Raw genomic sequence first — 14458 nt, forward strand, 5'->3', positions numbered from 1 at the left:
CACGCTTTTGGATCTTTTTGTTGTTTGAGAGTAGTCAGAACACAGTGATGCTTGTAGGTTATGATTCTCATTGTTTTTGTGTATCAAATATACATTACTCACAAAGTTATTTGGTTTTTGTTGAAATTTCAGGATGAACCATAAATGCTCTATAACCTTTCCAGGTCAACTTAATTTGAACTTCTCTAACCTTTTGAACGCACGTCCAAATGCTCAAATGTTTTAGTACTTTTTACACAACTTGCTGTTCTCTAATAAGGAGCTGAACTGCAAAACTCCAAACTGGGAACTGGGCTAGATTCCAGTAGCGTGACCTAAATGGGACAACCGAAAATGGATGGATATTAAAATCAACTAAATTGTACTGTTTTTTTCTGCCCGTGACTTTAGTTCAGCGACACTTTGAGAAGATTTATGGCTGTCACAATGCTCCAACGCACAGTACAATTTATGCTATCCATGGCAAGTTTCTCAAAACAAGATATGTTCTTAACAAACAACGCAGTGCCAAGCCTTCTACTACCAACACTGATGAAAACACTGAACTCTTACAGCAGGCATTCGTGCAAAACCAGCAGAAGTCGTTTTGAAGGCTGCACTGGAACTCAGCATTAACAAATGCTTGGTTTGGCGGCTATTTTGGCGAGTGATAGAGCTTTGCCCAAACAGACTTAAGCTTATTCCACTGGTATTTCTAGCCAATTTGGGGCATTGCTTAAGGACCCCTAAACCCTGAACCCTAAAGTTTGAGAGATTAGTATTCAAAGTACAGTGGACGCCTGCTATTCGCGGAGGATAGGGACCGGGCCCGACCTCGAATGGCAAAAATCCAAGAATTGATGCCTATTATAATTGCAATGAAAAAAATAATAATTATTTAATAAGTGGTGATATACCGCCAATAAGTGTTTTGCACAAAACATGGGGGTTGGTCTACCCCTTTCCCCCACACCCCTCCCCCCCAAAAGTTGAAAAATAATTGGAAAAGAAATTGCAAATAGGTCAGAACCGTGAATATGCCAGGTTCACTGTATTCAAGAAAGGCAATTTAAAAAGTTAACCTGTTTTACATGTTATGCAAGTCCAGGGTCCATCCATCCATCCATTTTCTGAGACGCTTCTCCTCACTAGGGTCGCGGGGGTGCTGGAGCCTATCCCAGCTGTCATCGGGCAGGAGGCGGGGTACACCCTGAACTGGTTCTCAGCCAATCGCAGGGCACATAGGAACAAACAACCATTCGCACTCACAGTCATGCCTGTGGGCAATTTAGAGTCTCTAATTCATGCATGTTTTTGGGATGTGGGAGGAAACCGGAGTGCCTGGAGAAAACCCACGCAGGCACGGAGAGAACATGCAAACTCCACACAGGCGGGGCTGGGGATTGAACCCAGGTACTCAGAACTGTGAGGCTGACGCCCTAACCAGTCCAGTCGGCCCACTGTGCCGCAAGTCCAGGGTCATTTTTTGTATTTTTAATATTCACTGTGGGGGGCAGGTTTATGGGACGGTGAGTATGCTAGTTTTATGAATCGAATCCATTCCTATTATGCTGTGGCTCAACATTGAAATAATCCTTTATCAGATTTGACAGTTTAGGTACATACAGACCTTTCCAAAAAGTAATGCCTCTCTCTTCAGTTGTTCAAAGGCCTCAAGCGGATGATGATGGTGCTCAACAAACTGATCCATTAATTCATTTTTGTATATATATTTTTTTTAAATAAATATGGCTATAGGTATAATTTGCATGAAAAACACTTCGGCTATAAATGACCGTGACCACGTATTTACAAGTGCAAGTCGTTCGTAACCTCGAAACGGTTGTCGTAAACCAAGGACAGACTTGCACAGTATTTTGCGTGTGACTGGCGCAACCTTGCGGCGCGCCATCGTACGTTCATCGCATTCCTCTGATTGGCTGAGCCGTTGCCAGGAGTGTTTACAGGAAACATGGCTTCCCTGTCCATTGGAGAGCCGCAAGAAATGGAAGGTGAGCGAATAATGTCGAAACGCCGTCGCCCAATCTCAACTACCAGCTAGGTTCAAAGTCACTTATGACGACGAGTGAGTCTTTTACCCTACGAGTGTATTCGAAGTGTCGCTTACGTGTGCATAACAGATTTCCGGCACACGTTTGGTAGCTAGCGTGCTAACAACAAGGCTCACTAGCTGACGTCGTTGCCTTACGCTGAGCATCGAGTCACGTTATCCCCGATAATCGATGTCCGACCCGGTGTGAGAAGTCGGCGAGTACCGGTGAGGTAATGGTGTGGCTAACGTTCTTCTACAAACTGCTTCACACCGCTCAGCATGTATGGCAATTTAACGACGCTAACGGCGGACTGAAAAACAGACTGCTACGGAACGATGAGAGCACATCCATACTAACGAATCGGTACAGATTGTGTTCATTTTAAATCATTTATAAGGATAAACAGGCAGGGTGGAGTTTCCTTTCTATGATCTCACCTTTCCTTCCTATATGATTTAAGGAGGAACATAGGAAGTAACAATGGAAGGAAAGAAGGGATGATTGATAGAAGGTAGGAAACAAAGATGGCATGATAGGAAGGTGGGCAGAAATTGAAACCTTAACTCTTGTATAAAACTCTATCCCTGGTTTGAAGCCATAATTTTAAATCCCAACTTCATACCCTGGCCGAGGCTAGAAACCCTACTTGTAATTTGCCTCATACCCTTCCTGACACAACACACCCCTTTTTAATTTTTTTAATTTATTTATTCTCCTCCCCCCAATCCGGGTTTGGGACCGGCAATAGCTGCATATTGAGGCACAGGCAGAAAGGCAGCAGCATCTTCCACCACACTACCAGTGCAGAGATTGAACAGTTAATGAATGTAATTGTATGATATAAGTGTAAATGTACAGTGATTGGCTGGCGACTAGTCCATGATGTACCTCTCCTCCCGCCAGAAGTCAGCTGGGATAGACCCCTGCACACCTGCAACCCCTACTGACGATAAGCGGTAGATAAGGCAAGGGAAGGCAACTTTATTTATGTAGCGCATTTCATACACAAGGCAACTCAATGTGCTTTACATGATAAAATAAAGAAAAGTGAGGCAAGGTTGATGGAGGGATATCTATCATTCATCAACTGCTCCTGTTTTACATGGAGTGTCCCAGGGTTCTGGTCTGGGGCCCATTTTATGTTCTTTGTACCTGCTTCACTGGTTGCTGATTTTATAAAAGCATGGCATCTCATTACATTTTTATGCAGATGACTCAAATTTACCTCCCACTGGAGAACAATGACCCCCCCCGACTGCCTACTGATGAAAAGCTTGGATGGTCCAAAACTTGCGAAGTTGTACCCCTTTGCACCTTTTATGGGGCTTATTGTCACCTATCATAGTGTAAGAATTGACCAGGATTTAAAAAAAAAGAACAAATTAACTGTACTGTATCAAATCCGTTTTCATGTAATGAATTTTAAATGAATTGTACAGCATGTTAGTCAACGCTGTTGTATTTAGATGTGCTCAATAAATACATTTGGATTGGATTCAATTGGATTCCATTTTGGGTGGTTGTAGTGGATCGGAGGGGAGAGTCCGAGGAGTCGGGCGACGACGAGACCAGGAGGAAGAGCATCAATGGCGACATGGATCCAAATCAGCCTCCCGCCACGAGTACATCATCCCAACACACTCACACAATCAGGGGAACAATCAGAATTGATGTTTCTGTTCCTGTTATCTATGGATGGATGGATGGATGGATGGATGTTCAAGCCTTGGCAGAGGTCTTCTCTCTCTTGGTGCCTTTGTGTTAATGAATGTTACATGATTTCACTCCCTCTAGATAAAGAAGAGTCTCCCGTTGACATGGACACCATCACCTTGGACCCGGAAGAGGAGGTTAGAGGAAGCTGCTTGACATAACGTCACTGTCAGGCGGAAACCACCTGTGTGCAGTTTTGGTCAAATTCATTTTTTTCCCACAAATCAATACCCTTGACCCTCTTCAAGTGGGTCTGTTTTTATTCCACAAATTATTAATGAATCTATCCATCCATCCATCCATTGTCTTCCGCTTATCCAAGGTTGTGTCGCGGGGGCAGCAGCCTCAGCAGGGAAGCCCAGACTTCCTTCTCCCCAGCCACGTCCTCTAGCTCTTCCGAGGGGATACCGAGGTGTTCCCAGGCAAGCCGAGAGACTACGTCTCTACGTCTCTACTACGTCTCTCGGCTACACCAATCCGCCTGTCGATCTCCCGTTCCATTCTTCCCTCACTCGTGAACAAGACCCCCCTCCAGTGAGAGTTGGAGATCGCGGCTTGATAAAGCCAACAGAACCACATCAGAACCACATCATCTGCAAAAAGCAGAGATGCAATTCTGAGGCCACCAAACCAGACCCCCTCTATGCCTCGGCTGTGCCTAAAAATTATGTCCATAAAAGTTATGAACAGAATCGGTGACAAAGGGCAGCCTTGGTGGAGTCCAAGCCTCACCGGAAACGAGTCCGACTTACTGCCAATGCGGCCCAAACTCTGACTCCGGTGGTACAGGGACCGAACAGCCCGTATCAGGTGGGTACTCCCGAAGCACCCCCCACAGGACTCCACAGGGACTGGTTGGGCGAACTGCACTGCTTTCCTCTCCTGAGACGCCGGATGGTGGACAAGAATTTCCTCTAAGCCGCCCGGAAGTCGGTCTCCATGGCCTCACTGAACTCTTCCCACACCCGGGTTTTTGCCTCAGCGACCGCCAAAACCACATTCCGCTTAGCCAGCCGGTACCCATCAGTTGCCTCAGGAGTCCTACAGGCAAAAAGGCCCGATAGGACTCCTTCTTCAGCTTGACGGCATCCCTCACCGCTGGTGACCACCAACGGGTTCGGGGATTGCCGCCACGACAGGCACCGACCACCTTACGGCCACAGCTCCGGGCGGCCGCCTCCGCAATAGAGGTGCGGAACATGGTACACTCGGACTCAATGTCCCCCGCCTCACCCAGGACGTGGGTGAAGTTCTGCCGCAGGTGGGAGTTGAAACTCCTACTGACAGGGGATTATGCCAGACGTTCCCAGCAGACCCTCACAATACGTTTGGGCCTGCCACGTCCGACTGGCATCTTCCCCCACCATCGGAGCCAACTCACCACCTGGTGGTGATCAGTTGACAGCTCCGCCCCTCTCTTCAGCCGAGTGTCCAAGACATGCGGCCGCAAGCCCGATGACACGACCACAAAGTCGATCATCGAATGGCGACCTAGGGTGTCCTGGTGCCAAGAGCACGTGAGGACACCCTTATGCTTGAACATGGTGTTCGTTATGGACAATCCGTGGTGAGCACAGAAGTCCAATAACAGAACACAACTCGGGTTCTGATCGGGGGGGCCGTTCCTCCCAATCACACCCTTCCAGGTCTCACTGTCATTGCCCACTTTAGCATTGAAGTCCCCCACCAGAACGATGGAGTCCCCAGCGGGCGACCCCTATGGCCCCTCCCACAGGTGGTGAGCCCATGGGAAGGGGGAACCACGTTATCCTTTCGGGCAGTGCCCGGCCGGTCACCATGGGTGCAGGCCCGGCCACCAGGCGTTCGTCTTCGAGCCACACCTCCAGGCCTGGCTCCAAAGGGGGGCCCCGGTGACCCGTGTCCGGGCAAGGGAAACCTAGAGCCATATATTTTGTTCTTCAAAGGGGTTTTTTGAGCCATGCTTTGTCTGGTCCCTCACCAAGGACCTGATTGCCATGGGTTACCCGCCCAGGGGCGTGAAGCCTCAGACAACTTAGCTACTAGGATCATTGGGACACACAAACCCTTCCACCACGATAAGGTGACTGCTCAAGGAGAGGTATTCATGAATCTAAAGTGTTGAAACTAGCTTCCTCTCTTTAACGATACAATGTTAATATCCCCAAAATATATATCCCCTGTTTATTTTGTGAAAAATAATGGTTTCGGAGATGAGAGGATTCCACCCAACGGCAGCGGTATGAGTGCACAATAAGCATCATCATAGTCATTTGTTTAAAAATATTGTTGTAAATGTCTGAGTTTAAAGTCCTACACAAGCCTACGTTCTGGGATACTGGTCGACTTCCCATTTTTTCATATTTAGAAACGTGAAAACGCCTATATTCTTATAAGGCAATGTTTTCAGTTACTTTTAACACTGAACAGTTTATAAAGATAACTTCTGTAGAATTCGATGTAAAAGAAAAGAGAAAAAAAACCTCAAATGTGTGGTCACCCTTCTGAGGATAATTGTCTTACTTTTTATTTATGACCAACTATGTGACTAATTTGCATAGTCGGTTACTTTGTCATATCGCTTTTCTATCACAAATACCCAAGTTTTGAGGCATCACAAAAAAACTGTCAAAGAAATAGTTGGCCTTACGCATAGACGCTTGTTGAGCTGATCTTTGGCCACTGCTTTTTATTTTACCTTTTATTTATTTTTTTGACAGGATGTTGACCTCGTTCATTGCCGTATTGGAAAAATTGAAGGACTGGAAGTGCTACAGAAAGCAAAAGTAAGCTGTTCATAGATTGAGCAAGTGTCACTGATCAATGGAAAAATAATGCATCACCAAATTGTTTCCTCTCCCCCCATTTCATAACACATAAAGGGAAAACTAAAAATGCGAATTATAATTCCTTTCTTCTCTTTCTCCACACAGACCCTCTCCTTACGACAGAATCTGATTAAAAAAATTGAAAATCTTGACAGTTTGAGCTCACTGCGGGAACTCGATTTGTACGACAATCAAATCCGCAAGTTGGAGAACCTGAACAAGCTCACACAGTTGGAGTAAGTTGGGATTTTAGTTGTATACAGCGATCCCCTGAATTGAGGGAATCTATCCTTACCGATTCACTGCTTTTGCGCTCTGGCCGAAGCCAGGTCTAATATAGAAATAATACTTATGCGCCATCTTGTGGCATCTTGGGCCAAGGAATTATGTTGAACTGAGGGGAGGAACTTCATTTACTTAGGCCATAGCCTTTTCTAATACAAACAAATGTTTTGCTGCCATCTTGTGGCATCTTTAGGCAATTACAAACCTTTCTGGGGGACGTCTATCAATTACAGATATTGGCTATTCACGACAGGGCTCATCCCCTTTTTCCTGTGAATAACTTTTGTTCACTACAGTTTTATTACGACAAGCAATTCTTCTGTTTGAATATACATTGATACCTTGGTTTATGAGTGAACCTACTTACGTGTTTGTCAAGATACGGGCTGTTGCTCGGCTGCTGTTTTTATTTTTAAGCTTGAGTTGAGTTGTGTGGGTTAGATAACATAAAGCAGCAGATCTTGAACAATTATTATTTTTTTAATCCGTGACGTAGTGGTAGCTATAACACTTTGAGCAACGGTTATTCAAACACAAATGGTGCAGTAGCACGCGTAAACAGAATATAACATTACTCACTGCAACGCTGTACGAAAGACGAGTAATGTTACGGCAGCTTAGTGAGTCACTTAGTTGTGACTATTTTCTTCGTGTATTATCTGTCTGTATTATAAGTCTATTGAGTTATGAGCGTGGTCACGGAACAAATGAAACTCCTAAGTCAAGGCACCACTGTACTCTAACCCAACAAGCACTTAATCTCTTTTTTTATGGCTCAAACGCAGGCAGCTGGATGTGTCCTTCAACGTTCTGAGGAAGGTGGAAGGTTTGGAGCAGCTGACTCGGCTGAAGAAACTTTTTCTGCTTCACAACAAAATCGGCAGCATCGCCAACATGGGGCACTTCCCCTGTCTGGAGATGCTGGAGCTGGGCTCCAATCGCATTCGAGTATGATTGTTGTCGCACTTGCAAAATGTGTTTTTCAGGTCATCGACATTGTTGTTTATTTGTTGTGTTTCATAGGTTATAGAGAACCTGGATACACTAACGGCTTTGCAAAGCTTATTCCTCGGCACCAATAAAATCACCAAGTTGCAGAATATGGACACTTTACACAGCCTGACTGTGTTAAGCATTCAGGTACTTTGCACTGACATTAAAGTGGGGATTCTCAAACTTTTGGTGTCCAGTGAAGGCTTAGAGATGACACATTTTTCCAAGGACCCTATCATAATCCTAATGTCAATTAATCAAAAATACCATGTGCACACCTAAATGTCATGGGAAATACATATATTTTTTTATTTAAATCAAATTCACGATTCACAATGGAATATTTAACCTACACCAAAGGTGGGTAGAGTAGCCAAAAGTTGTACTCAAGTACTGTAATTTCTCTTATATAATGCAACATTTTACCCCCCATAAATGTCAAAAGTCAATGACGCGTTTTCCATAGGTATAGGGGAAAATGGAAAAAAACTTTCCCATTTTCTAAATGTATGCCGGCATCTCGTGGTTATGAAAAAGCTGTACATTTTTATTCCAATATGCCACGAACACTTAGAAGTTATGAGAAAGGTGTATACTTTCATTCAAATATACCACCGCCACCTAGAGGTTATGAAAAAGGTGTAGCCTACACTTTCGTTCCAATATGACAGGGGTATGTATGACTGCATATATGTAGTTGTGCTCATAAGTTTACATACCCTGGCAGAATTTGTGAAATATTGTTGTTGTTTTTTTAAATAAGATTGATGACTGAACAACAACCATCAGTAATTTCTTTATGGTTATGTTTTGTTTGATGATAATGTTTTTTCTGAAATAATTGACGGTTTAATTTGAATCGCATTAAAATAAAATTTCATGTGTTTTGCCTGGCCCTTGATGGTTTCTTTAAATAATTGCACCCATCCTAGGTAATCAAACATATGAGCACAACTGTGTGTTTACTCATTTACTAAATTAAAGTAGGTCTGTAAATTTCAAAATAAGAGCAAGTAAATAAAAATAAAGTATTACGTGTTCAAATAAAGTGCTTAACTTCAGAATAATTATTTGAAAAAACTAACAAAATACAGATAACACTTCATGTTTTGATCATATGGTTAGAAGCAAAATCATGCATTGTAAAAATGCATTATACATAGGTAGAAGGATTTTCCAGAATTTTGAGGTCAACTGGGGGTGCGTATTATACATGGGTGCGCATTATACACGAGAAATTACGGTAAAAGTACCGTTACTTTAGATTAATATGACTTGGGTAAAAGTAAAAAATAGTCCCCCATATAATTACTTTTGTAATTACTGAGTGAATAACTATACAACTAAAATGGAAATATGCAAATATTAATATTTCCCCAAAATATCACTTTTAAACAATATTCAACTTCTATAGCCGATTGGGTAGGAAGAACTGCAATTTGCTTTACCGTGCAGTGGTTACCCTGCAGGTTTTATTCCACAGAGCATTACATTTCGCAAACACAGACTGAGAACGCTTCTTACATGTTTCTCAAGTTCCAGATGGAGTTCTTGTAGGCTAAAATTCTATTTTTTTTTGCAGACTTATATGATAGTGCATGACATAGCTGTTCTTTTTCTTAGTCCATCCATCCATTTTATATAAAAAGTAATCAAGTACAAGTACAATGCATGACAGCTGTTTTTTCTTAGTCCACCCATCCATTTTAGATAAAAAGTACTCAAGTACAAGTAAAAAGTATGGTGCATTAAAACTACTCTGACAAGTGCAATTGATCCGAAGAGTTGCTTATGTAACAAACTCATTACGTCCCGCTTCTCACCTAAACTGCTTCCACTAACAACATTGCTTTGTACAGGGAGGAGCTAGTTTATATAAGCACAATCAGTGTTGCCAACTTAGCCATTTGGTCACTATTTATCAACTTTTCCCACTACTACTTAAGTGACTGTTTTTTAAGTAAAGCGACGAGAAAATTCCCGTCAAGAAAACAAAAACATGAACAGAATTTTTGTACTTTTTAAAAAAAAATTATCCGACACAATCTATTGCAAATTATTTCACGGAACCGGACCCCAGTTTGAGCACATTTGCATTGAACAATGATTTATATAAATTGAGAATTTACTAACTCATTTTGTTTGCATTTATTTTCAGAGTAATCGGATTACTAAAATGGAGGGTTTACAGAACCTGGTCAGCCTGCGAGAGCTCTACCTGAGCCACAATGGCATCGAGGTCATCGAGGGCTTGGAAAACAATGTGAGTCAAGCAAAAACCTGGCTATTGTCCACTCTGCAGGCTGTGAGAATGCACATCAACAGCAGCAGCACCAGTGTTGTCTGTATTAACCCAGCACCACTGTCTCTCCCATCAGAAAAAGCTGACAACTCTGGACATTGCAGCCAACAGAGTGAAGAAGATTGAGAACATCAGCCATCTAACAGAACTGCAGGAGTTCTGGGTAGGAATCAAGTGTTTCATTTGTTTGTTTTATTTTCAGAATATCTTCTGAACAATTAATTTCTCTCTGCAAATTGTAAGATGTGACTACAAAAATGTCAGAAAACGCCGACTATAACAACTAAAGTGCATTTGTGGTTAATCATAAGAGTACATTGTGGCAGTTGTGTGCTGAATCCCACGTCACATGAGTTTGACTTTGGTTATTTCTGAAAACAGTCACATCCCCACTGATTTGCGGCTGTGCACACATGTACAACCACTTTCCTCCTGCTTCCTTCTTCAGTCTAAAAACATGTGTTAGCTTCATTGAGGACTCTAAATACAGTAGTCCATAGATGTTAATGTAGGGGAATAATTGTTTGTGTAGATGCTTTGCGATTGGCTGGCGACCAGTTCTGGATTTAAAAAATTTAGCTTAACACATCTACATGTAAATAGTATACAGGAATTGACCTTGCCTTTCCAATACATTTGGAGGGGACTGTATATCGCAGGGTAACAAAAAAAATTCCAATTACATTTTTTTCCAATATGGTGTAGCCCAACTGTAAGTATCCGACTTAATTCGCCAAAGTCATCTGGGATAGACTCAAGACATGCTAGCTTCAGTCAGCTCGGATAGCTCATCCACAAAAAGTCCTATAAAAATGTGTTTAATTAGTTAAATATCTTAAACGAACTCCACAAAAAGTTGAACATTTCATAAACTCCCGCAGATGAATGACAACCAGATCGACAACTGGTCAGATCTGGATGAGCTGAAGAACGCCCAATCCCTGGAGACGGTCTACCTGGAGAGAAACCCGCTGCAGAAGGACCCGCAGTACCGGCGGAAGATCATGCTCGCGCTGCCAAGCGTGCGCCAGATCGACGCCACCTTCATCCGCTTTTAAAAAATGCAGTACGGTATACGCCGTCCACTTCAGTGTTTGCCCTTGCCAACCTGTGTGCCCCCCCCCCACACACACACACACCATTCATCACTCGATCACTGAATCGTCATTTCTCTGTATACAAAATATACAGTGCAACATTAAAGTCAGCCACGGATGCACTCATTCACTACTCAATCTGTGGTGTGGAAGCGTATTTATTTACAACTCTGGAAATGAACTGTGAAATAACATCAAATCCATCACTTTCCTATGACATGTTTACCTTATTTTTGAAGAATTAAACGGCCCTTGCATGTGGGCAAGGCAAGCCACAGTCGCCGATGCACTTTTTCATTGAATAGGACAAACAGTCAAATACAAAATGAAAACACTCACAAAGGAGCTGCTGTAAGACACAACTCGCGTCCAAATGCTCACATGCATATTGACACCAGCTCCTCACTCACTAGGACATGCCCCTTAAAGGCATACATCCAAATTTTTTTTTTTTTGGTACATTCTCTATGTCTTTATACATTAAAGTGCTATTTTTCTTCATTTAAACCATGTAACTGAAAGATTGTGGCGGTTATTTGGGACTGGAAGGGATTAATGGCATTTCAATCGGGAACATTGATTTGACATAAGCATGAATTGCTTATGTTAATGACATGTCAATGCTTTATGAATGAAGTCAAGGTACCACTGTACTAAAGGTTTTTTTTTTATCCTTCCTTTGCTTAAACCTGCTTTTCTTCCTTCCTTACCCCCTTCCACCTCATACCTGCTTTTTCCTCTTTCCTTCCCTCCTACCGTCATTCTTTTTCCTTGCTTCCTTCCAGCAGACCCGTTTTATTTTATTTTTTCCATTTTGCAGCCTTCCTTACCTTGAAACTACTTTTCTTCCGTTCTGCCTTCCTTTCATACCTGTCCAATAATGCTTTTAGAATTCACTTTCTTTGTTGTTGGCTCAATTTATTTGCCATTTGAGGTACTCATACAAAACAAAACAAATACAGGGATACAATAATTGAGAAAAGTGGACATCTACATTTTGACCCACCACTGAATATCCTGTAGTTGAGCTTATTCAAAATACTCCCGAACTAGGTATTAAACCTTGAAATATTAAAGTATTAAAAGTGAAGTATTAAATCCTTGAAAACCTTAAAATGCACCTCTTCAAACTTATTTGCAAATTTAATTTTAGTTTTTTTTAACATAATTTACAGAAAAACGCGACGAATGTCCCCCAGTCTCATCTCATACTCATTTTACGACTAACCTCTCTGTCGTAAAATAAAGCTTCTAAGAATGTAACATCTGTGTCTATCTAGGACGGTAAAATAATATTATTTTTTTTTATTATTACTGATCACAGCTTTGGTTCTTTTGCTTGTTCTGTTGTCAAATTTGTTTGGAGCGTTTCACAAAGGTTTTTAATGGTTTACCTCAAGCTTAGAGACCAGATGACAAGTTTATTATAGATGCTGCAGTGACACATTCTGTATTATTGACAGTCGCACTCAACAACAACAAAAAAACTCTGTGTGGTTGTCTCTTGTAAATAACTCAGAGCACTTGATTTGATCCACATATACATTTTTAAATTGTTGATTAGACATCATTAATAAAGGAACAGATTTTTAGGTGGGATTAAAAAGTTATACACCTTTTGGATTTTATTTTACGCTTGGTTTTAAGGAAATGGACACATGGACTGAAATAATCTGTTTTGCCTGTGAACTGAGGTGATTCAAATCAAGTGATTTTAAATTGTCATTGAAAGAGTAATCTGATATGCTATTTGTTGTTTAGAGAATCTACATCACAGGGTTTTTGGATTTGAAATGGAATGTATTATGCAAACAACAATAAATGTATAGTACTACTACTTAGTAAGGTTTTGCTCTTCATTTGTGAATGTGGACAGTTGTGGAAAGTGATAAAGTACAAATACTTTATTACTGTACTTGTTTTTGTCCCCCCCAAGTATCTGCTTGAATATGTTTTTTTATGGTTACTTTTTACTTTTATTATACATATAAAAACAAATAGCCACTCTCTACTCTTCACTTTGTCAAATAGGCAATACATTATTCAACTTCTGCAAATGAAAACAACATAGAAAGATGTAAACAAAGATGGTTGAGATATTAATTGACTGACATCTCTAAGACTTCTAAAGCTAACAATCAGGCACAGCAACAACACAGAGGAGGGTAAACCAGGGAGCATTAACGACAATGATGCCACACGTTTGGAGAAGCAAGACATTCCCCATTCATGGCCTCATTTAAGAAAATTGATGTCAGCCCCAAGAATGATTCCTACCTTTCTGTTTTGTGCCAGCTCAAAATTCACCAGCTTCTGGCATTCAGAAATTCTCTGTCTAGTAAGTGAAAAAGACAACGGTGCATTTTTTTCATTTGCATTTTTGTTAGTTCACAACCTGAGCAAAGCTATGGAAACATGTTTTGATGAATATGTGTCGTGTGATTCCCCCCAACTCGGTGCAAGCACTATGCTAGTTATGAGCCTTTTTTGAGAGTAAGGAGTAGAATGTGCACACATAAATGTGAAAGTCGACACACCCCTGTTCCAATGCCAGGTTTTTTTTTTATAAAAAAATGGGACCAAGATACAGCATTTCAAAACTTTTCCAACCATTAATATGACTTATAACCTGTCCTACTGAATTGAAAGTAAAATTAAGTATTTTCATTGCGGTAAGTAAAAATAATACCTCTGCGGATCGCGACTTGTGCAGTAAGATATGACCACAGACAATGTCAGTAAAAGTCTACGAGAACAGCTAAACTTTGGGGTTAATGAATGAGAGGCACTTTAAATGGTGGCAGGTCTATGCTGACTTCTATTTAACATGACTTTGAATGTGATTGTATAATTCTGAACACAATCACATCCCCAATTACAAAAGGATGTGCACACCCTCAGTTCACTTCCCTTCCTAGTTGTAGAGGTCACATTAATGGTGGATTTAAAAAAAGATTTAGCTTGCTCTCATTTTTATACACAAAAACCTGGCATTTGAACAGGTGTGTACAGTGTAAATCTACACAAGATACCTGAAGTACAGTACTTTCGTTACCTTGCATCTCTGGTAATCTGTGATGGATGTACTACAATTTTGGGGTTAAAAAAAAAAAAAGATTATAACGCGCAATTCTCCTGACCGACTGGAATAAAAACTACACTCCCACAATGCACCTTAACGCGCAAAGTGACGTCACAACCACTCGCGCCAGGCCGTGGGGGGAGAAA

The 14458-nt window shown here is 41.5% G+C and overlaps 1 protein-coding gene across 5 annotated transcripts; it reads left to right on the top strand.

Moving 5' to 3' along the window:
* Window positions 1–1914: 1914 nt before the first annotated feature.
* On the top strand, window positions 1915–13071 carry ppp1r7 (protein phosphatase 1, regulatory (inhibitor) subunit 7). 5 transcript variants are annotated; one of them, XM_061694836.1, is made up of 11 exons: window positions 1915–1991; window positions 2937–2998; window positions 3560–3655; window positions 3828–3883; window positions 6446–6511; window positions 6659–6789; window positions 7624–7786; window positions 7862–7978; window positions 9990–10094; window positions 10210–10296; window positions 11015–13071. In XM_061694836.1, the coding sequence occupies exons 3-11, from the start codon at window positions 3628–3630 to the stop codon at window positions 11189–11191; spliced, it is 930 nt and encodes a 309-aa protein (XP_061550820.1). In that variant the 5' UTR covers window positions 1915–1991; window positions 2937–2998; window positions 3560–3627; the 3' UTR covers window positions 11192–13071. The 5 variants fall into 5 exon arrangements, with proteins under 5 accessions (XP_061550820.1, XP_061550818.1, XP_061550821.1 ...); XM_061694837.1 differs by lacking the exon at window positions 1915–1991 and adding an exon at window positions 2137–2262; XM_061694834.1 differs by lacking the exon at window positions 2937–2998 and having other exon boundaries at window positions 1927–1991.
* The last annotated feature ends 1387 nt before the right edge of the window (window positions 13072–14458 follow it).

This window comes from Phycodurus eques, chromosome 13 (assembly GCF_024500275.1).
Source record: "Phycodurus eques isolate BA_2022a chromosome 13, UOR_Pequ_1.1, whole genome shotgun sequence".
In the NCBI taxonomy this organism is placed as follows: Eukaryota; Metazoa; Chordata; class Actinopteri; order Syngnathiformes; family Syngnathidae; genus Phycodurus; species Phycodurus eques.

What these genes read in the sequence shown, in the direction of transcription:
- ppp1r7 (XM_061694834.1), top strand. Translation starts at nt 1,952, where the DNA reads ATGGCTTCCCTGTCCATTGGAGAGCCGCAAGAAATGGAAG. An exon ending in AGAGCCGCAAGAAATGGAAG is followed by an intron (nt 1,992 to 3,559) that starts GTGAGCGAATAA and finishes GGGTGGTTGTAG; the next exon opens with TGGATCGGAGGGGAGAGTCC. An exon ending in AAATCAGCCTCCCGCCACGA is followed by an intron (nt 3,656 to 3,827) that starts GTACATCATCCC and finishes CACTCCCTCTAG; the next exon opens with ATAAAGAAGAGTCTCCCGTT.